This window comes from Bos javanicus, chromosome 20 (genome assembly GCF_032452875.1).
Source record: "Bos javanicus breed banteng chromosome 20, ARS-OSU_banteng_1.0, whole genome shotgun sequence".
Classification (NCBI taxonomy): Eukaryota; Metazoa; Chordata; class Mammalia; order Artiodactyla; family Bovidae; genus Bos; species Bos javanicus.
Genome location: NC_083887.1, coordinates 18,949,188 through 18,971,322, shown reverse-complemented (window position 1 = coordinate 18,971,322; position 22,135 = coordinate 18,949,188). Strand labels below are relative to the sequence as shown.

General features: G+C 38.4%; 1 protein-coding gene across 7 annotated transcripts in view; it reads right to left on the bottom strand.

Moving 5' to 3' along the window:
• Nucleotides 1-22,135, bottom strand: part of PDE4D (phosphodiesterase 4D) — a 1,603,025-nt gene that overhangs the window by 1,237,071 nt on the left and 343,819 nt on the right. For all 7 annotated transcript variants that reach the window (XM_061393128.1, XM_061393125.1, XM_061393122.1 and 4 more), the window contains one exon: nt 11,577-11,711. In XM_061393128.1, coding sequence (XP_061249112.1) covers nt 11,577-11,618 — 42 coding nt within the window. In that variant the 5' untranslated portion in view covers nt 11,619-11,711. The remainder of the gene's footprint in view (nt 1-11,576; nt 11,712-22,135) is intronic.

Here is a 22,135-nt window from a genome sequence, read left to right as displayed (position 1 = left end):
GCTGTTATTTAGTCACTAAGTTGTATCGAACTCTTTTGAGCCTCATGGACTATAGCGGGCCAGGCTCCTCTTTCATGGGATTTCCCAAGGAAGAATACTGGAATGGGTTGCCATCTCCTTCTCCAGGGAATTTCCAGGATTCAAGGATGAAACCCACATCTCCTGCATTGGCAAGTGGATTCCTTACAACTAAGCCTTCAGGGAAGCCCAACCTGTGTGTATCGAGGTGGAATTTGTCGCAGCTCCTTTGAACAACTGTCCCAGTTAGGAACCATCAGTGTTCCTCCCTGCACTTTTCTTTCCTTATCTCAAGTGTGAATACAGTCTTCTTCCTCCTCACACCCTGGGGTAAAATTGTTACAATGCGGTTGTAATTACAGGCTTAAAGAAAGGTTTGAGGGGAAAAAAATAAAAATAAGCAAGGCAAACAAACAAAATCTTTAAACCCCAACAACCCAGTACTCCTAAAGTGCTTTTGACCAGGCCATCTCCACTGTGGGGACCGTTGGTAAGTCCCCAGCTGCTTCCATGTGCGTCTTTTCCTGCAGGGGCTTTCTCCCATCTTTTCACTGCCCAGAGTCCCCCGAAACACTGCTCCCTGAATTGTATCTCCCTTGAATAGCCAGGGGCATGTTAAAAAATTCTCGTACTTTATTATGCAAAAGAGTTTACTTTCCTTAGAATGTAACCTTTCTTTCTAACAAGTCTGGGGGCTTCCATTCACAATTAAAATGTGTCCCTAAACAAAAGTCTCCTCTATTTTCTTTCACACTACAGAATGCAAAAACATTTAGAGTTTAAAATATAATATTGTTGCCCAACTGTATGTATCTGCCTGCAATGCAGGAGACCTGGGTTCAATCCCTGGGTTGGTAAGATCCCCTGGAGAAGGAAAAGGTAACCCAGTCCGGCATGCTTGTCTGGGAAATCCCATGGGCAGAGGTGCCTGGTGGGCTATAGTCCATGGAGCCACAAAGAGTCAGACAGGACTTAGCAACTAAACAACAACAAATTAGATTCTGTTGTTTATAGATATACACACAGTTGAAAGTGAAAGTATTAGTCACTCAGTCATGTCTGACTCTGCAACCCCATGGACCCACCCGAAGTTGGAATAGTTCACTCCAGTAAAGAACTTTTACTTCATATTTTAATTATATTCTTACTGAGTATAGAATGCTAGGTTAACAGTTTTGTCTCAGGACTTAAAAAGATGCCACTCCTTTGTCTTCTTACCTGCATAGTTTCTGAAAACTTCTAGCTAACTCTCCTTACTGCTTTATCAGCATTCTCCTTCTCTTTGATGGGTATGTCTGCTTCTTGCCAGATTCAGGGTTGGTTGGCTGTTTTACAACTTCAGTTCTTTGATGGATTCTTTAAAGTCATGAATGTGCAGTGTGTCTGGATTTTTACTTATTGGAAGGATGGGAATGGCATTCTTTGCAACTTTCTATACCTCTGAGCTTAAACTAGAAGATGGATGGTTCACCTCAGAATTCCTCTATGTTCTAAAGTTACTCTTCTAGGAGTAATAGAAGTAATAGGGGTTTGGTGCCCGTTTGGACTCACTGATAATTCAGTACCCTTTGATATTTTTAGTGGAATGAGTATACTCTTGGCTAAGAACTGACCTTGCTTATGCAAACAATATATCTAAAAAACCATAAAGATTTGATCAGAACTTTGAAATATAGTGATAGAAGACCATCTCATAATCCCCTCAGAAAACACTGGGTCATAAGAAAACTCTATTATAAATATTTTCACTTATATCTATTCTAAGCCACCTTAGTCAACATCTAACTCCTCCATTTTTAAAGGGTTTTTTTTTTTTAATTTTCCCTTCTCATCTTAAAAGGTTTTCAGCCTTGTTTTGGAAAGTCAGAACATACAAATGCTTTCTAAATAGACAACAATACTACCCACTGGAGGAGATGCTCCTCTCTGACTGCTTTGCCAATTACTTCATTTATTTTGGGTGAGGAAATAGATCTGAATCCCTGCATGAGCAATTCCAAAAAAAAACACAGAATCTTTTATGTCTTCATATGCATACATACTGAAGATTTCTCACTGTTTTCTCAACACCCTTGTTTGCCTTCAAATATCCCTTCAGAGACTATCATTTCTGAGCAACATCTATGTCTCTCTTGATATGATTCATCTTATATTGAAAGGCAACCCTGATGGTAAATTAATGCTATGTACTGGCCTCTTCTAGAAAAATATAAATTGGGCATTTAATATTTTAAAGTATAAGGCAAAGATGAAGACCTGTAAAACTTGCTTTTGTTTTAAATGAATTTGTAGAAAAGATGATTTTTGTCATAGCACTGTGGTATTATTGCTTGTTTTTAGTAGTTGTAATACATTTTGTTTTTAATGTTCAGTGAGCCAGATTCTCTGAAGAGCTTAAATCCCAACCTAGAATGTTAATTCTCTGAACCTCCAGGGTATCATTTGGTGTGTAGCTCTGTGGCGTATGACTGCTGTAGTGCAGTCAAATAGTTGGCGAGGACTTAATAAATACTGTTGACTAACTTAAATTCAGGAGGCCACGGACAATAAACATGACCAAATCATGAGTATAGAAGCACTAACACCAACATAGAAATCCAGACTGCCATAATGGTAAAGGATTTGGGAGGATGACAGTCATGATACTAAGACAGTTTTAAGCTAAATGTCTTATTTCCAATCCCTGTGCTAATAATAGGGCTATCCCCCCAAATTCCATGTGTGTGGTATATGACCAATGTAGGCAATAGAAGGAACTTGGAAGCAAGGTCAGGGCTCTAACTACATAACCATTAATCATTCTTGGCCTTGACATAAAGGATTTTAATATCCACATAGGGAACCATTTGAACCATCAAGAACAACTTTTTCTAGCAATAAAAGTAAAGGATTTTTGTTAATCTGTTTATAATGGACCAATTCTATTAAAAAAAAATGCCTAAGGCTCAAAAGACTTGGTACAGAAGCATGTGACACAACTGTGGATCACACAACACTATTTGGGAATGTTTTTTGCTTTGCTGTTTTGGCTTTTTGTTCATTTTTATTTTGCAATGTGCTTTCAATACTGTTTTCTTATTTTACTCTTAAAAAATCATAGTAGATAGTGAGAGCATTTGATACTAATCTAATGATTTATGGTTTTCTCGACCTTCTTCTCCCACCAGGATGCAAAGTGGCAAAGCCAAGACTGTCACTCAGGAACTTATGGCCCATCCCTGGGCTGCCTTTGGAAGCACTGACCTTGGAAAACTATGTAAACACAGTGATCATTTTAACTGAAATCATTTTTTAACGTTCAAAACCCTTCCTTATAGATGGCCATTTTAATAATCCAAAATGATATTTAATTTAAAAAATAGAAAACTGCTTTTAGTTAAAACTAAGTGGCTTTCCTACAGCTCAACTCCAAAAGTACCATTTCACACCAGTCAGAATGGCTGCATCAAAAGTCTACAAGCAATAAATGCTGGAGAGGGTGTGGAGAAAAGGGAACCCTCTTACACTGTTGGTGGGAATGCAAACTAGTACAGCCACTATGGAGAACAGTGTGGAGATTCCTTAAAAAACTGGAAATAGAACTGCCTTATGATCCAGCAACCCCACTGCTGGGCATACACACTGAGGAAACCAGAAGGGAAAGAGACACGTGTACCCCAATGTTCATCGCAGCACTGTTTATAATAGCCAAGACATGGAAGCAACCTAGATGTCCATCAGCAGATGAATGGATAAGAAAGCTGTGGTACATATACACAATGGAGTATTACTCAGCCATTAAAAAGAATACATTTGAATCAGTTCTAATGAGGTGGATGAAACTGGAGCCTATTATACAGAGTGAAGTAAGCCAGAAGGAAAAACATAAATACAGTATACTAACGGTCCAGGTTTGATGCATGATGCTACACATGTATACCTGTGGCGGATTCATTTTGATATTTGGCAAAACTAATACAATAAAATAAAAAAACTAAGTGGCTTTCATAAGTAAACTTTTTTTTTTTTTTTCTGGAGTGATAAACTACTAATAGAAAACTCCACCAAATTATTACACTTTTCTTCACAACTTCACTTTGTTATAGAGCAATACTATCTGTAGGAGTCATTCTTTAATATTCATCATCAACTCAACAAAACTTCTCTCCATTTTTATGTATCTTTGATGTTTACATTGTGAAGTACAATGTATGCAATTATTTCTTGGATATAATCATTCAGAATTCAACTCCAACTTGCAATTGCCCAAAATGAAATAGCAAACACATCACATTATCAGGAAAAAAAAAAAAGTGGAGGTTTATTCCAAGGCAACAATGTAATGATTGACTCTGGCCACTGAAATTGTCATGCTATTGATTTTGCAGCAAATGGTGGCTGATCAGCCCCTATTCTTTGAGACCTATTCTCCATACTCATATCACTTAGACTTGGCTATTCTTATGCTATTGTTGATTACCCAAGACAAATTCTTTTTAACCACTCAAAAATAATCTATGTTTCTGCAACAATGAGTGTAATTGACAATCATGGCACATTATTCACAGTTTAAAATATCCTGCCAAAGAGGATACCCGGGATGCAAAGAACAAGTGCACAGGAGTGTAAGAGAGATAACTTCAGCATCCATGGAAAGAATTAAGGATTAAAGTGGGACAGGCTTGGCTGGTCAGAGTGGGGTGGGGAGATGAAATAATAAAAAGAAAATTACAAAAGTTATAAATTCAGTTGTCAAATATGCTCTTTGGAGTAGAGATCATATGTATCTTACTGGCCGTTGGATACCCAGAGGCTAGCAAGCATAGTTTCTAACACACTGTAGCATTCAAAGAAGATTTTTTGAATTTTGTACAGGAAGAACATAAGCAGGAAGGCAAGATTAATGACCAAAGAAATGGAACCTCTGAAACTACAAGGTCTCATTTCAGTTTATTGCTAATAAAGACACAAACAAGAATATTATTTTGGTTTGGCTTTGTATTTTGCACTTTTCAGAGCATTTTTACCAATAGTATCCCCTCTGACCTTTGGACTTAAAGAGAGACCGTAGAGAAAAATCCAGCTTCCATATACTTAACTTCATCAGGATTCTAAGCTGCTATAATTCTGTCAGTCTCACACCTTAGGTAGTGAGGAATACAGCAGAGAAAGGAGGCCAGTCTGGAAAGAAACCCATTATTTTTTACTTTAACCATAAAACCCCCAGAACAATCAGTCTTACAGAGTAATTGTGAGGAACAATAAATGTAGACATCTCTGAAGTGCCCTAACAAATGTATCATCCTTTCCAAATTTTTTTTCAGTCTCCTCTCTTCAAGTAGGCACCAATGGAATGAAACAGTATATTTCTCAGTTGGGGCCATTAAAAGAGCAGTTGCCTCCCAAAATTCAGCAGTGCAAAAGCACAACTGGAAAAAATTATTTTTCTTAAGTAAAAGATAACTTTGACTTACAAATTTTGGACATCTGAAGCCTTTCGTGACAAGAGAAAGAAATGATCTAGGAAGCCTCTGGGTATATTTCACCAAGTGGGCTCCTGGCTCTTGGAATCCAAACTGGGAAGCCCATTTCTAAGGGCTTTAAATTCAGATGCTAAGTAGTTCCTAGATATTCTGTGCCCTCCAAACAGCAGCACAGGATTTGTTTTCAGTTTTGAACAAACACAACAATTCTATCAAAAAATATAGGGAACATCAATTAAAAGACAGACATCTGGGAAGTGACAATTTTATCCAAGTGTGGAGCATCTAAAAGACTCCTAAGTCAGAGGACAGTCTCATCAAGAAACCAATCAATCCAGTTGAGCATAACATACTGTGAATCTCTCCAAACTGGTAGGAAGAAAATGATTCAGGGTACTAGGAAATTGAGCATTGAATGTAAATTACTACAAGAAATATTCTAATTTAATACATAAGAGAGTTGATTAATGAAGAAAAATTAAAATATATCCAGTTCATCTCTAGGTGAAAAGATTTATAAAAATTCATAAGTTCAGAGAATGCCAACAGAGATATTATAAGGAAATGTACTTTAGAGATTTTTAAAAAATAATCCCTAACTTAAAAATACACTATCACTATAGGAATTTCTATATGCCTCTCCCCTCATCTGTATCTTTACTTCTTACTCCTGGTGAGTATAATGGCAGAGGCATTAATAGAACAGGGTGGCTCAGATAATCAGGTCTGAAATTTACAAACCTCTAAAATGTTAGCTCAAATGGTAAGCCCACTGGAAGGACAAGGAACTTCGGAGATTTATGTTACTGGATTGGATATCAAGAACAAAAAATATAAAATAAGCAAAATGGAAATAGTAAAGGGAGGAAATATATTTTTGAGTAAAATTAAAATTATCCCCTAAGATCTATGAATTACTGATTAGAACCTCAGAAATCATCACTGAGTACCCACAACATAAAATCTAGAAAACAGGAAATGAAGAGAAACATGTTAACTGCATAATTTTCAGTGTTGTCTAGTTGAGAGAATATGCAGACTCTAGAAAATCGGTTGCCAATCTTTGGGCATAAATATAACAGTGACTTATTAGAATCATCCCTTAAAAATAAACAAATAAAGAATAAACCAAACTCATTGTTATGGACTAAATGCTGTGCCCTCCAAATTTCATATGTTGAAATCCTAACTACCAATATAATGATATTGGAGGTGTGGCCTTTGGGAGTAATTAGGATTAGATAAGGTCATGAGGTGGGGTCCTAATAATAGGATTAGTACCCTTATAAGAAGAGACACCGGAGAAGGCAATGGCACCCCACTCCAGTACTCTTGCCTGGAAAATCCCATGGATGGAGGAGCCTGGTGGGCTGCAGTCCATGGGATCGCTAAGAGTTGGACACGACTGAGTGACTTCACTTTCACTTTTCACGTTCATGCATTGGAGAAGGAAATGGCAACCCACTCCAGTGTTCTTGCCTGGAGAATCCCAGGGACGGGGCAGCCTTGTGGGCTTCTGTCTATGCACAGAGTCAGACACGACTGAAGCGACTTAGCAGTAGCAACTGGTCTTGCAAGCTATACTTGAACCCCTTTCGTGAGAGGAACTGGCTTCATTTCCAGGCATTTCCATTTGATCCATTTCTGGGCCAGATACTATCACTCTGCCCTATAGCTACAAAAAAGCATCTGCAAACCTCGAGATAGAATTTATCAAACAACTATTATGTGATAGATGTTTTCACCTCAGAATGATATTTTTTCTACCTTACAGATACAGACACTAAGGCTCAAAAAAATTAAGTAATCTCCTAATGATCAGATCTTTAAGCATCAGTGGATCTGGGGACTGATTCCACATCTCTGAACTCAACAACTATTTTCTTTTCACCACACCAGTGATCTCTAAACTATATTGATTTTGAAAACAGATGACATTAAAAAGTAAGTATAAATATAAATACTTATATATTCCTTTTAAAGCCCACTTTGGAGATTGCTGTACTTTATCACATTAGCTCCCTTATACTCGAGAGACAATAAAAAGCTAGATCAGTGAAAGTAAATTCATATTGAAAAATGCCGGAAACTAACATTCTGAAACAATGATTATTACTCTGAACACGAAGACTAGTAAGTCTACTACTTTAAAGATAATTTTCAACAGAACTACAAGCTTCAAGTGTTAAATTTTTAACCTTAGGAGAGTCATACTGTATTAATATTTCATTGGAGAAATGTCAAGGAAAACTTGAATCACAGATCTGATGCTGGGGTCACTGTAAATGGTTCCTTTCCTTTTGGAACCAATGGATTAAAAGAGTCAATAGAGTTAACTCAGGTCACTAATGGGGTGGGGTAGAGTCTTGACTACTGTAGCAAATTAAACTATTTAATTAAAAACAGAGTTGTTACTATAAGCATCTTTATAAAATTTTCTAACATATTCTAAAACTAAGATCATGGCATCTGGTCCCATCACTTCATGGCAAATAGATGGGGAAACAGTGGCTGACTTTATTTTTGGAGGCTCCAAATCACTGCAGATGGTGATTGCAGCCATGAAATTAAAAGACACTTACTCCTTGGAAGGAAAGTTATGACCAATCTACATAGCATATTCAAAAGCAGAGATATTACTTTGTCAACAAAGGTCCGTCTGGTCAAGGCTATGGTTTTTCCAGTAGTCATGTATGGATACGAGAGTTGGACTATAAAGAAAGCTGAGTGGCAAAGAATTGATGCTTTTGAAATGTGGTGTTGGAGATGACTCTTGAGAGTCCCTTGGACTGCAAGGAGATCCAACCAATCCATCCTAAAGGAGGTCAGTCCTGGGTGTTCACTGGAAGGACGGATGTTGAAGCTGAAACTCCAATACTTTGGCCACCCGATGTGAGGAGCTGACTCATTTGAAAAGACCCTGATGCTGGGAAAGATTGAAGGCAGGAGGAGAAGGGGACTACAGAGGATGAGCTGGTTGGATGGCATCACCGACTCAATGGACGTGGGTTTGGGTGGGTTCCGGAAGTTGGTGTTGGACAGAGAGGCCTGGCGTGCTGAGGTTCATGGGGTCGCAAAGAGTTGGACACGACTGAGCAATTGAACTGAACTGAACTATGTTAACTATTTTCTTTCTGTCCTAAACTGCTATGCTTTTCAGGTAGCAGGAGAAAAAAATCCTAGATGTCTACAACTAAATGCTGCTCCAGAGTAAATTAAGAGGCACCATGTAAACACATTGAGGCAGGAGAAGGCAAGTTTTAAATAGAGACATTCGTTGATCTATTACGATTCAGAATAGTAAGTAAAAATTAATCCTTTTTTCTATGTGGGATTTTCCTGCTGTGAAACTTATAGAAGAATAATAACTCACTAAGCCTCACTTTTCCAATCATTATTTTGAGATAGGATGGTTTTACACTAAAATGTAAAGTTCTGTAATTACCGTGTATGTGTCACTTGTTCAGTCCCATTAAAGCAAAAGTCAGAACAGCAAGAATTGTCCCTAGATTCAACAGATGACAAAGACACTTCCTGAGGTTAACAACACAGAGAGAAATCTGATCTATGCCCTTGATATATGGGCAAAGAACCAAAACCTGGGAGAAAATGTGGCCTTAAGCACCCCAAGAGGCATAAAACTCAAAGAAGTCATATAAGAACTTTAATTATATTTGCAAAAATAAAATGCCAGTCTAATAAGAGATGGCTTGAAAACTTTAAAAAGAGATAAATCCCTCATACCACAAAACTTGTAGAAGAATCTTCTACTTGTCATGGCCACTGGGGTCATGTCTCACTTTTGCACTGTCCAATGTCCAGTTCCTCCTTTTTGTATCTACGACTACTATAAATTATCCTCCCAAACTAGCAAAATGTCACTTAAAGTAAAAGTGGTTTGCTTATATTCTTATATTTAACATTTTTAATGCATCCCTTCCAAATAAAGGAAGAATTCAAAGCATTCATCATTAAAAGGGACACTGCACCAGGTCTTCAAAGAGAGGAGAAAAATATGAACACTGCTTTAAGCGCTCAAGAACAAATCAGGTGACTCTCATAAATAAAGATGGTCTTTTTTCCCTCCCATTTCGTGCACCTCAGGTTTTCACAATGACAGATACAAGATACACAGAGACATGCACGGAGGAGCAGAGGCCATTTTCAACACTTAGAACATTCCCTTTTATTTTCAAATGTCATAATGCCAAAGAAAAACATTCTCAGATCCAAAATCAAATTAATTCTTTAAACTTTCCTCACCCAAAAATGGAAAATATCTAAGTGTAGAATTTTGAACCCTGTTATGGCAAAGACTTAAGGAGCAGGGATGACATTCTTAAGCCAGTGCAAACTAAACTTTAAAAACTCTAAAGGGACAAGTTTTCACCAGGCAAAGAGTCTGGCTCTTTTCTCTGGTAACAGTAGTCTCTTGCTCAGAGTCATTTAATTAAGTGGGAGCACTTTCTTTATGCCAGTGGGTTTTCAAGAAGCTAAGAAGCAGTGAAATGAGAGCTATACTGTTCACATTTGGACAAATGTAGGCAACTCAGATTCTCTTAATCTTGGAAGCATGAGCCTTTCCACCAAAATGAAAATTTTTGCATTAAGCAAATATAAATAGGAAATCTCCTAGCATCATTAAGTACTCAGAGTTCATTAAAGTCAGAGTTCAATTAATCATTTGCTTTTAGAATATTTTTCTCCAAGAACAGGGAAATGTTTAACAATAAATTTTAAATTATCCAAAATATTCTCTTTTGCCTTTATACATTTTCTTCATATAGCATGTCTCTGAAATTTAATAAAAGAAAGAAGTATTATGTGAATGGATTGCTTTCAAATTTAACTTAAGAAAAACTCAGTCACAGGAAGACATTTTTGCAGTTTGGTAATTTGTATGCAGGTCACCGTCTATCACAATGAGAAACTGTGTGATAATAGAAGGAATTCCAGGCTCCATGCCGTGGCCCTTGATTCTACATAATAATCCGTATGTCTGAACACCAAAATAAAAAAACGAATCTGGACATTCCCTCAGAGTTTGTTGAATTTCCTGTGTTGGTTATTAAGCAAAGTTACTATTCAGTCCAAGAACAGGCATACTTCTGGGTGCATGCTCATTTGTTTTTAAAAACCCTACTGGGCACTATACTTCCTTCTCCATTATTCCTGCATCGCTCACCCTTAAAAGCTGGATGGTAATTAATCCTATAGAAAGAATTAACGATGGCCTTGGGCCATCACCAAGAATCACTGGTTGTAACACAAAAGCATTCCGTACTAAGAAACGTGTTTGCATTTATGGTTTTTCTAACGCGTTCAAATGAATGTTCCTACGTCATAACTACATCTGTTTGGATGCCTTTTCCCCCCTTGGGTAAATGAACAAAGGGGCCTGTTCTTAGAGCTTGCCTGATGGAAATTAACAGTCTACTTTCATCCTTGCCTTGTGTAGCTTTCTTTGAGTTGCTGTTTCCTCATGCTTTCTTTCATAAACTAGTAGAAATCTAAAAATTATCACTAATTTGGTACCTTAAGAACTCTAAGTGAATAACAATCTCCATCAAAAATAAAACAAAAAATTAAAGGAGGAGAGAGATTAGAGACATACTCCAGGGTAGAAAACTCATGGAAGTGATGACGCACTGATTAAGTGTTCACATTTCTCATCAAGTACGTGAACTTGCAGAATGTGATTGATTGATGTACCCTGTAATGTAAATTCATTTTACCCTTTTGGACTTGCCTGGGAAGTTTGCTATTCAAGACATAAATTTCTTCAGTTTCAACTTTTTATATTTTATGCATGCTTCTAAAAATCAGGGTGTCCGATATCTTGCCAGTGGGCATATACAAATGAATGGTAAGGTATATAAACCGGCTGAAAGAGAATTCCCATCAAATGTCAACCAGGCCACTGAGACAAACAAGTCTTCATTTGTTAATAAGCTGTGTACATTCAGAGAACTGAAAGTCAACCAAGGGTTTCTCACGAGTCTGATCATGAAAGCACAGTATTAAAATCCAAAAGAAAACAGCAAAAAGTTGTGGGTACACAGTTTTAGAAAATAAATGAAAACAAAATGTACTTACACTTTTGCTCCGGGAAAGCAAATCACAGGTATTTCTTTTCATGGTGGTGCTTTAAGTAATTTAAACAGGCAATAGTTGTTTCCAATGTCACTGCTCTCACTGCAACAATTATCCACTCAAAAGCCAATTGGCATTCTGAAGAGAAAGGCAAGGAAATGTTTAATCAAGTATATGAGTTACACATGCACTTTGAAATGCTGTCTTAGAGTGGGACAGTAATTCTTCAATTATTCATCAAAACAGGCTAAAATGGTGCTGTGTCTAAGCCGTAAAAGTACACACAAGCAACATTTCCAAAACAGCTTTTGTTAAATGTAAGTTAGAGATTTCAGGCACCATCTGTTTTTCATTAAATATTTAAGTCTACATTTCTAGTGGCTGAAAAAAAAAAAAAAGGTATGGTAGTCACAACCTAAAGTCACACGTATGAAATGAAGATGCATACTGACTTGGGTATGTCCAGATTCTGGCTGGTACAGCTAGGACTCCTCAGTTTTCCAGCTAGGGATCGCTAAAGTAGCTTTGTTCACTGCTGGAATCTTACCCACATCTGAAAGCCCTCTGACCACGGCATCATGGCCTCTTGTTTCACTAGCAATAATCTGCAGTACATGGAAGACATCCCAGTGGCTCTTCAGTGAATTAGTGACCTCCCTACCCATTCAGTTCAAAGAGGTTCCAAGGAATGCTTGACAGAAATTGTTTACCTAGTCAAGCAGCAACTATTATGTTAAGAATATTCCACAGCAGCTGCCACAAGAAAGACATGATAGCCACATTGCCTATTCTTCACTTCCACTAAGAAGATGATTCTGTGTTTTGAGCTTTGAAGAAAGAGCAAAGAGGATAGTTAAATGTGTTGTGTCCCATTTCTGACATTCAGCTATATCTGGACATAGATTAGAAGCTCATAGGGTATATTGGCATGTAGGCTGAAGTGCCTTTCGGGAAAGAAGCTCGCCTAAGCGAAAGAGGATGAGGCAGACAGTCCTGACCAAACCACAAGAACTCTGACATTGTAGGTATAGACTGATCTAACCACAGCATGTAATTCTATCACTTAGATTTGTTCTAAGCTTCTCAGAAGACTTATGTCTGAGGGTGAATGAAAACAGTAGCAGTGAACAAGGTCTGAAGGAGTTCGTTTTGGTCAAATGACTGAAAAATATCACAGGGCGGTGTAGTGTGAATTATACAATCAAAAAAATAATCAAAACAAAAAAACTATATGTACTTTTTAAAAAAACATATAAAACTAAAGGAGAGAGGACTCCAGGGTACACAGTCTATGTGGGCCTCTTGGGGGAGGCCAGCTCGCAGCAGCAGGAGAACCCTGCCAACCCCACCCAGTCCAACCAGTGGACAGGTTCCTTCACTTGGCAACCCACAGTATTGCTCTCTCAAGGCTCAAAGATTTGTTGGGACACATGTGAGTCACACCTCAAAATTTATGAAAATAAAAGGGAGATGTTTTTAAGGAGGCCAGAGACCCCACAACAGTACATTGGAGCCAGAATCAGAGAAATAGCATTTATTATTGCTCAGAATATACCTAGATACAACTTGGGGACCCAAAAGGCACCAAGGAAAAAAGTATTTTTCTGGGGTTGATTAAAATGCTTGCCTGAGATTAGAGGAAAAAGAAAAAAGTACAATCAAATGTGAGTGGTTGGAATAAATATGGTCACTTTGAATGTGAATGGATTTTTTTTAAGGGAGTTGGGGTTAGAAGGTGGAACAGACCCACAAATGCTAAGTTCTCAGCTACTATACCTCTGGGAATTTAGTCACTTTCAATGCTTAGTTATAATGCGAAACATTTCCTCAGTTCTCAGAAAATGTGAAATTATGTTATTCACCTAGATCAATTTAAGAAGTGAAGATAAATAATATAAACTGTGAACTAAATATTTCATACATAGGGAGGGAAAAAATCAGTAAAATTCTTTGGGAGGCTTACACACTGTATCAGAGAAAAACTCATTCGAAATATTGAATTATTCATTCAGTGTTTAATGAAAACCCTTAAGGGTAACCATGGAATAGTTGCCCCAGTGGACTAGTGACTCAGTGGTTTTAAATTAACTAATCAGTCAAATTTTTTAAAAAAGGATTTGATCTGATAAGGCTTGCTGAATTAATCAGGTTTTTAGCAAATTTGCCTTGACATATTTAAAGACCATCATTAAGAGATACTTTCCCTTAGGAATTTAGAATCTGTAGAAATCTGAATAGGCTTTCCACAATTAATAGGATTTAATTGAAAACTGACAGTAGATCCGATGACCTTTCTCAGTCTGCATATCTAAAGGAGGCAATATGGCCTTGTAAAAGAGTATGAACCTGGACACCAAATAGGTTAGAATTCACCTCTCCAGTGGAATTCTGTGCAGCTTGAGATAAGTTACTTAACCTCTCTGAGCTTTTTTCAGATCTGAAAAAGGGCTATAATAATATTCGTTTGGGTTTGAGTTTAAATGAACTAATGTGTATAAAGTAGTGTCTAGGACACAATGCTAGGCTCTCAACACCACCACCATCATCATCCATCATTACTAACTTTTTTCCTCTTAATATCAAATAGCAAGCAACCACAACATTTTTCCCTTAAAAGTCTAAAATCCTTCAATTAAAGAGTCTTAGGCAAATATACTATCAATTAAGTAGTAATGAATAAAATACCAGTTCGGGTCCCAGGAGTAAACAGAACACAATTTTACTAGGATCATTTAAGGAGGGTTACGTAAAGAGACCGTTTTAAAAGACGTGAATAGGACAGAGAAGTCCATAAAGTATGGTGAAGTAGCCAGAGCTAGCTGTAATGGAGTTTTTACCACCCCACGCTAAAGGGACAAGGAGAGGGATGGGTCAGTATTCCCAGACAATTAGCTGTCAGAGAATGGGCTGCCTTGAGAAGGAAGGTTATTGTCTGGGACATAGCTAGCCTCAGGTGACTCTGAAGGGCAAGAGATGAGGGAATAAATTTGATTACACTCTCCTCTACCCTTCTGATCCTGCTGGGACTTCCCACCAGCCAAGTGCAAGGAAGCCAGAGGGCAGAGAAAGCTGCTGCCTACATCTCATTGGCCAGCCTCCTGCCAGGCAAAGTGATTCCTAGGGTGGGGCAGGGAGGAGGATGTAGCTGAGGGGACAGGAAAGCTGTTCCACACAAATCTGATCTGCAGTCTATGAAGAAGATGGCACTTTTCTGCCATCTCATCTCAGCAGAAGAAAAACATCTATCGTTTATCTTTAATCCTTTCAACAACTCTTGAGGTAGATATTGTTATTAATCCCCATCACAAAGAAGATGAAAAAAATCAGCTTCAAGAAGTAGGTTGCCAAGGAAATAGCAGCAGAATCAGGATTCAAACCTGATTTGTCCAACTCCAAAGTCCAATTTTTTGTCTATCCTAATATATTGCTTTGCTGCCAAAATCATGGATCAATGCATTTCTTTAAAAATTGAAGTATAATTGATTTGGAGAAGGAAATGGCAACCCACTCCAGTATTCTTGCCTGGAGAATCCCATGGACAGAGGAACCTGGTGGGCTACAGTCCATGGGGTCGCAAAGAGTCAGACAAAACTGAGCACACAGCACGTAGTTGATTGGCTCAGATGGGAAAGAATCTGCCTGCAATGCAGGAGACCTGGGTTTGATCCCTAGGTGGGGAAGATCCCCTGGAGAAGGGAATGGCAATCTTCTCAAGCATTCTTGCCTGGAGAATTCCATGGACAGAGGAGCCTGGCAGTCCATGGGGTCACAGTCAGACACGACTGAGTCACTAACATGCCTACTTTCTCTATAGTTGATTTACAATGTTATATTAACTTCAGGTATACAGCAAAGTGATTCTGTTATAATACAGACAGATAGGTAGAGATGTATGTGTTCTTTTTTAGATTTTTTTTTCCATTATAGGCTATTACAAGATACTGAATATAGTTCCCTGTGCTATAATTAGGCTCCTGCTGTTTATCTATTTTATATATAATAGTGTGTATCTGTTAATCCCAAACTCCTAACTTATCCCTCTCCCCCTGCTTTCCCCTTTGATAGCCATAAGTTTGTTTTCTATGTCTATGGGTCTATTTCTGTTTTCTAAATATATGATATCACTTAGATGTAGAATCTAAAAAATGACACAAATGAAGCAATGCTTTTAATTTTCAACAAGTGGTAACCTCTGCAAGCATCAAAACTGAGCCCAAACCAAAAAATGTTTGATAAAAATAAATCTCCTCTCAGCAAGACAGTTATCTTAGCTCCTACAAATTCCTCCCTCAGCAAAGACAATGCAGTGAGGCAGCAGAAAGGCTTTCTCCCTCCAGGTGCAGTAAAACACCAATCAGGTTGGGGGAGACACACAGGCAATTTCATCACTAGAGGAGTTTTCACATAAAAGTTAATTAGGGAGAAGGAAGACTCAGCTCCAGCAGAAAACACACTTTAGGAAATAAAAATGAAGAGAGTAGCTAAGTCAGATAGTGGGTGTCGGCACATTCAGAGATGGAATCTGAGCTGGAGCACCAGGATAAATTTGGCTGCTTTGATGCAAGGAAAGGGAGTTAAGACAAGTTCTTTCCTGGAGACTGAGAATTTACAGAGTGGAAACACCTCACCTGTGAGCCTTCTCACCTGGGTGTCGAAAGAAATAGGTTCCACTTGTATCAGTGTCATATATATGAGCTAGACAGTGTTAGGAAAATCCCTTACCTTTTTATTTCCACAACCCACCTTATCAGGTTGCCTGGGGTGAATTTGATAATATCTGAGAAAGTTTTCTGGAAACTATAAAGTTCCCTGCAAATGTCAATCAATTCTATTCATTTAAACAACAAATGTGCCAATGCATTCCAAATATGAGTGGAAAGGGGTTCTAACTATTCGCAAATATTAGAGAGGCTATTAAAAGTATTTTATATGTTTCAGAGGAATTTTTTACATTCTTCATTTACCTCCCTTGGAATTAACATTTTTTTTCTTCTGCATGATAGTAAATATGTTTTGATTGCTGAATTATAAAGCTGCTGAAATGCATTAATTTAAAATATGTATTTATTGAGCATCTCATGTGTGTGGCTCACAGGTTAAAACGTCTGCCTGCAATGCAGGAGACCCGGGCTCCATCCCTGGGTCAGGAAGATCCCCTGGAGAAGGAAATGGCAACCCACTCCAATGTCTTGCCTGGACAATCCCATGGAGGGAGGAGCCTGATAAGCCACAGTCCACGGGGTCGCAAAGAGTCGGACACGACTGAGCTACTTCACTTTCACTTTTTCATATGTGCTAATCAGTTCAGTCAGTCAGTTCAGTCACTCAGTCGTGTCCGACTCTTTGCGACCCCATGAATCGCAGCACGCCAGGCTTCCCCATCCATCATCAACTCCCAGAGTTTACTCAAACTCATGTCCATCGAGTCAGTGATGCCATTCAGCCATCCCATCCTCTGTCGTCCCTTTCTCCTCCTGCCCCCAATCCTTCCCAGCATCAGGGTCTTTTCCAATGAATCAACTCTTCGCATGAGGTGGCCAAAATATTGGAGTTTCAGCTTTAGCATCATTCCTTCCTAAGAACACCCAGGACTGATCTTCTTTAGAACGGACTGGTTGGATCTCCTTGCAGTCCAAGGGACTCTCAAGAGTCTTCTCCAACACCACAGTTAAAAAGCATCAATTCTTCGGCGCTCAGCTTTCTTCACAGTCCAACTCTTATATCCATACATGACCACTGGAAAAACCATAGCCTTGACTAGATGGACCTTTGTTGGCAAAGTAATGTCTCTGCTTTTTAATATGCTATCTAGGTTGGTCATAACTTTTCTTCCAAGGAGTAAGCGTCTTTTAATTTCATGGCTGCAATCACCATCTGCAGTGATTTTGGAGCCCCAAAAAATAAAGTCAGCCACTGTTTCCACTGTTTCCCCATCTATTTGCCATGAAGTGATGGGACCGGATGCCATGATCTTCGTTTTCTGAATGTTGAGCTTTAAGCCAACTTTTTCACTCTCCTCTTTTATTGTCATCAAGAGGCTCTTTAGTTCCTCTTCACTTTCTGCCATAAGGGTGGTGTTATCTGCATATCTGAGGTTATTGATATTTCTCCCGGCAATCTTGATTCTAGCTTGTGTTTCTTCCAGTCCAGCGTTTCTCATGATGTACTCTGCATAGAAGTTAAATAAACAGGGTGACAATATACAGCCTTGACGAACTCCTTTTCCTATTTGGAACCAGTCTGTTGTTCCATGTCCAGTTCTAACTGTTGCTTCCTGACTTGCATATAGGTTTCTCAGGCAGCATGTCAGGTGGTTTGGTATTCTCATCTCTTTCAGAATTTTCCACAGTTTATTGTGATCCACACAGTCAAAGGCTGTGGCATAGTCAATAAAGCAGAAATAGTTGTTTTTGTGGAACTTTCTTGCTTTTTCGATGATCCAGCGGATGTTGGCAATTTGATCTCTGGTTCCTCTGCCTTTTCTAAAACCAGCCTGAACATTTGGAAGTTCACGGTTCGTGTATTGCTGAAGCCTGGCTTGGAGAATTTTGCTAGGCAGTGTACTAATTTCTCAGATGTCCACCAAATTTTCCAGATTCAGGGAGAAAGGATTCTGAGGATACAGTTGCCTATGAATGACCAAGGAATCTGTGTCTCCAATGTAATGTCTTCTCCACCTCATCAAGATAGATTTGTGTAGGGCGGCAGAAAGTAGACATAAAAGTGAAACCAGGATAGGTACCCTCTTTTCTTTATTAGATTCTAATCTAAAAGGAAAATACTAGAAATGGCACATATAAAAAAGTTTATCACTATAAAAGATCATCAAATGAACTGCAATAGAAACAAACTCAATTTATCAAAGAGCATGCACCAAAATATGTACAGGCAAGAAATCAGGAGGCAGCAATGCAAGAACTAAATGCTAAATCAGTTAAAAGAAAAGAAGCTCATCAGGGTATAAAAATTAGATTTTTCATGACAGTGTGAGTTGTCACCATAGCTCACAAGTACCTGCTAATTGGCACTTCCCACTCATATGGTGGATAAATTAGACATCTGCCTCAGTGTTCTTCTGCTAAGTCTGTAGTAGAGACAAAGGAACAAAGTAAACTTCTACTTTCCAAAGTTGTGAATTAAGACAAAGGATACCTTCTTGGTTCAGATTTAAACGTTACCATACTGGTTTCTTATTTATACCTCCTTTTTTTCTAGGGTAGCCTGTGAAGGCTGTCTGTTATCTGAGTGCCTGCTAGAAGCTATAGAATCTGAAATCTAGAAAGAGTTCACAGTGTAATGAGGAAACTGAGGTATAAGAGTGAACTTGATCTGCATAAGATCATAGAGCTACCTCCCTGGACAAGGCAGAAGTTAGACTGAGGCCTCTGCACTGTGTCCAGGGTTCTGCCCAGCTGAGGAATCTGGCTTGGGCTGGGGTTCTCTTAAAACTCACTCTATACGCCAACCCACTGGCCCCTCTCAGCGTGCCCAGCAAAGCTCCACAATTTGGTTCTTGCTGGAGTCAGAGCAATTTACTTATCACACAAGGATGGCCTGTATTACGAGGTCATAACTCCTGCTCTGGAGGGTGGGTCCCTTCAGTTACCTCTGCATGAACCTCTCCATTGAACCAGAGGAGCCAGGCGGTGTGTAATTCACATCTTTAATCTGACCTTGTCCCATACTCTATTCACAAAATGAACCATTGACCCTCATCTGATCCGTCTAATCATTCTAACACCTGAGCCACGTGGATTTCTATCTGCTATCCCTACATACACATCCTCAGGATTCTTCTGTTCACCAACTTTCTAAATCCTTCTATTTTTCAAAATCCAGCAAAAGGTTTTCCTTCTAATGACAATTTGCCCTGCAGCACCATGTCACGTAATTTTCTGCTTTCTCTGAATACTGACAATAAGGTCTTCATTGCACCACAAAATAATACACTCTTTCATTTCTTTCACTAATTGCTTTATAGGTTTAGTTTTTCCTCTCTCAACTGGGGGTTGAATAAAGTATATTTTAATGCCTTTTCTGCACTGAAAGTTATATGTTTATAAAATACAAATTCTAAAAGTTGAGAGTAATTCATTATTATTCCTTTTGCCCTTTTTATAATGTTGAACATAGTGTTGAATATTCAGCAACTGCTTAACAAAATATATTTTTAAAATAAAAGTATAAACCCATAAGAAAAACATGAGCATTTTAATTAATAACCAGTGTAAATTGGAAATAAAAATGTATCAAAATGTGGAAAATATTCAACCTCAGTATTTAACGAAGAGATGAAAATTAAAATCTCAAGGTTTTTGCTTATCTTGCTTACAAATGAGCTAATTTAAGTTTTTTTAAAAATAAAATATTTGATGATATACATAATAAAATATGCAATTCATATAGTGCTTATTGGTTTCAAAGTGATATAAGTTTTTGGAAAGGAATTTGATAATAAAGTACCAAAATCTATAATGGTGTTGTATATTTTGACATAGCAATTCAGGAATAATATGAAATATGGAAAGTACTTTATATGCAAAAGCATTCTCAACAATGCTAATTACAATGACAAAAATTTGGAAACAATTTAGATGTTCAATAATAATGGAATAGCTAAAGAAAATATGAGAAACCTCATGACGTACTATGCAGTTAAAAATAGATTTTCACAAGAGATTTTAATTACATGAGAAAATTCCCCTGCTATAATGTTAAATGAAAAGAGCAAGATTAAAGTTGTATATACAGTACGATCCTCTCTCATACCCCAAGCTCTCTGAGCCATCATAACTGAGCTTTCAAATTTATGCATTTGAAAGCATGCCAGATGACTCTACTCAGAAGATCCACAAGCATCTCAAACACAACATGTCCGTGTATGAACTCAACCTTTTTTCTTTCTTTACTCCCAAATATGTTTCTTCTTGCATCCTCTTCCTCTCAGTTAATGGCACCACCATCCACCCAGCCACAGCAGCCAAAATCCTGAGCCTCTCCCACTCCTTCTCACCCACGCTCAATCAGTGGTTGTGTCCTGCCAAGCACTTGGCAAAAATTTCACAGTCCTATCCTCTCTTTGCATGTTTCCCACCACTACTCTGAAAACTCTTTCAGAGTTTTACCTGCACCATGTCAGTTACCTTGTAATACGCTTTCTTGTCATCATCATCACCTGCTCATCCCTCCATGCATCATATTTCACTCGTTGGTTATACTGAGCCGCCTGTGGTTCCCCACGTACTCCATTCTGTTTCCCACCTCTGTGTCCTTGTGTTCTGGTTTTTTTTTTTCTTTTCCTCTTCCCTATATATCCATTTCCTTCTTTCTTTACTTGACTACTCCTGTTTCAAGACTCAGTTGAAATGTCATCTCCTCCTGGAAGAGTTTCCTGATTCTCTCTATTTCTAGCCCCACCCCCACTGCCAACTTGGACCCAGGCCTCTCCCTTCCACTTTCCATGTCTTCTGAACACCCCAAATGCATATTTGCCAAATTATACTGCAATGATCTGTGTCTCACTGACACTGCCATTCTGAACTCTATGAACCTTGAACTCTATGAACTCTATGAAACCTAAAAACATTTTGTGCTGTATATGTGATCACCACATAACATACACTCATATTTTTTTTCACTGAATTCTGCCAAATTGAACTGCTTCCCTTGACTAGAATTATGAGAAGGAAAGCACATTTTGTCTCTACACTAAAAAACACTTTCCTGTGTACTTTATCCAAATCCAAATCCATCATTCTATTGCCTTCTTTTCCCCAAAACAATAACAGCAGTCTCTCCTCTCCATTCACCAGACATTGGCTAGACACTTGTGGTATGCAATCAACTGTGCTATGGTCTAGGGATGCAAAGATAAATGTGATAAAAAATCACTCTCCACAAGAAGCTCACAGACTAGAGGGGGAGAGAGACAAATAGCACAACACAATACGTGCTCTGACAGAGGCTCAGAATAGCTGGTGTGGGACCCAGAGGAGGCAGAAAGTGATTCATCTGCCTCATGGCTTCAAAGTCTGTTTCCAGTTATTCTGCTCTTATGAACACTCTAAGTTATTCAAATACCACTTCATATACTGATGTTTTTCCCCAAGTAGAGAGAAAGGAATGTGGAAGTCAGGCCAAGCAGTTCCTTTCATCTCTTTGCATGTCTGGTTAGACCTTTCTCCCAGCAGAAGAGGCAGCTCTGGGACTCTATGCCCAGGACATGTTCTATAAATGTCCCTCAAATGATTTACAGATAATCACACTCATGTAAGAGAACAGAAGCCACTTTTGCTTTCAGCACAAATTTACTGTAAAATAATTGATGTTTTGCAAAATGAAAGGACACCCTTTGGCTCCTAAGGTAGCTCAGTGCTTCACTTCCAAGGGTACAGAAATGCCAAAATACCTATTCTTTCAATACCTCTCTTGACAGGTATTTCAAAACAGTTCAACTGAGTTGCTTGGCAGCAGATAAATGACCTCTTTCTAGGATTCCACGGCTGCAGCCTTTCCATGGCTGCTCCCTAAAATACCACACTTCACCCTAAATCCAAGGCCAG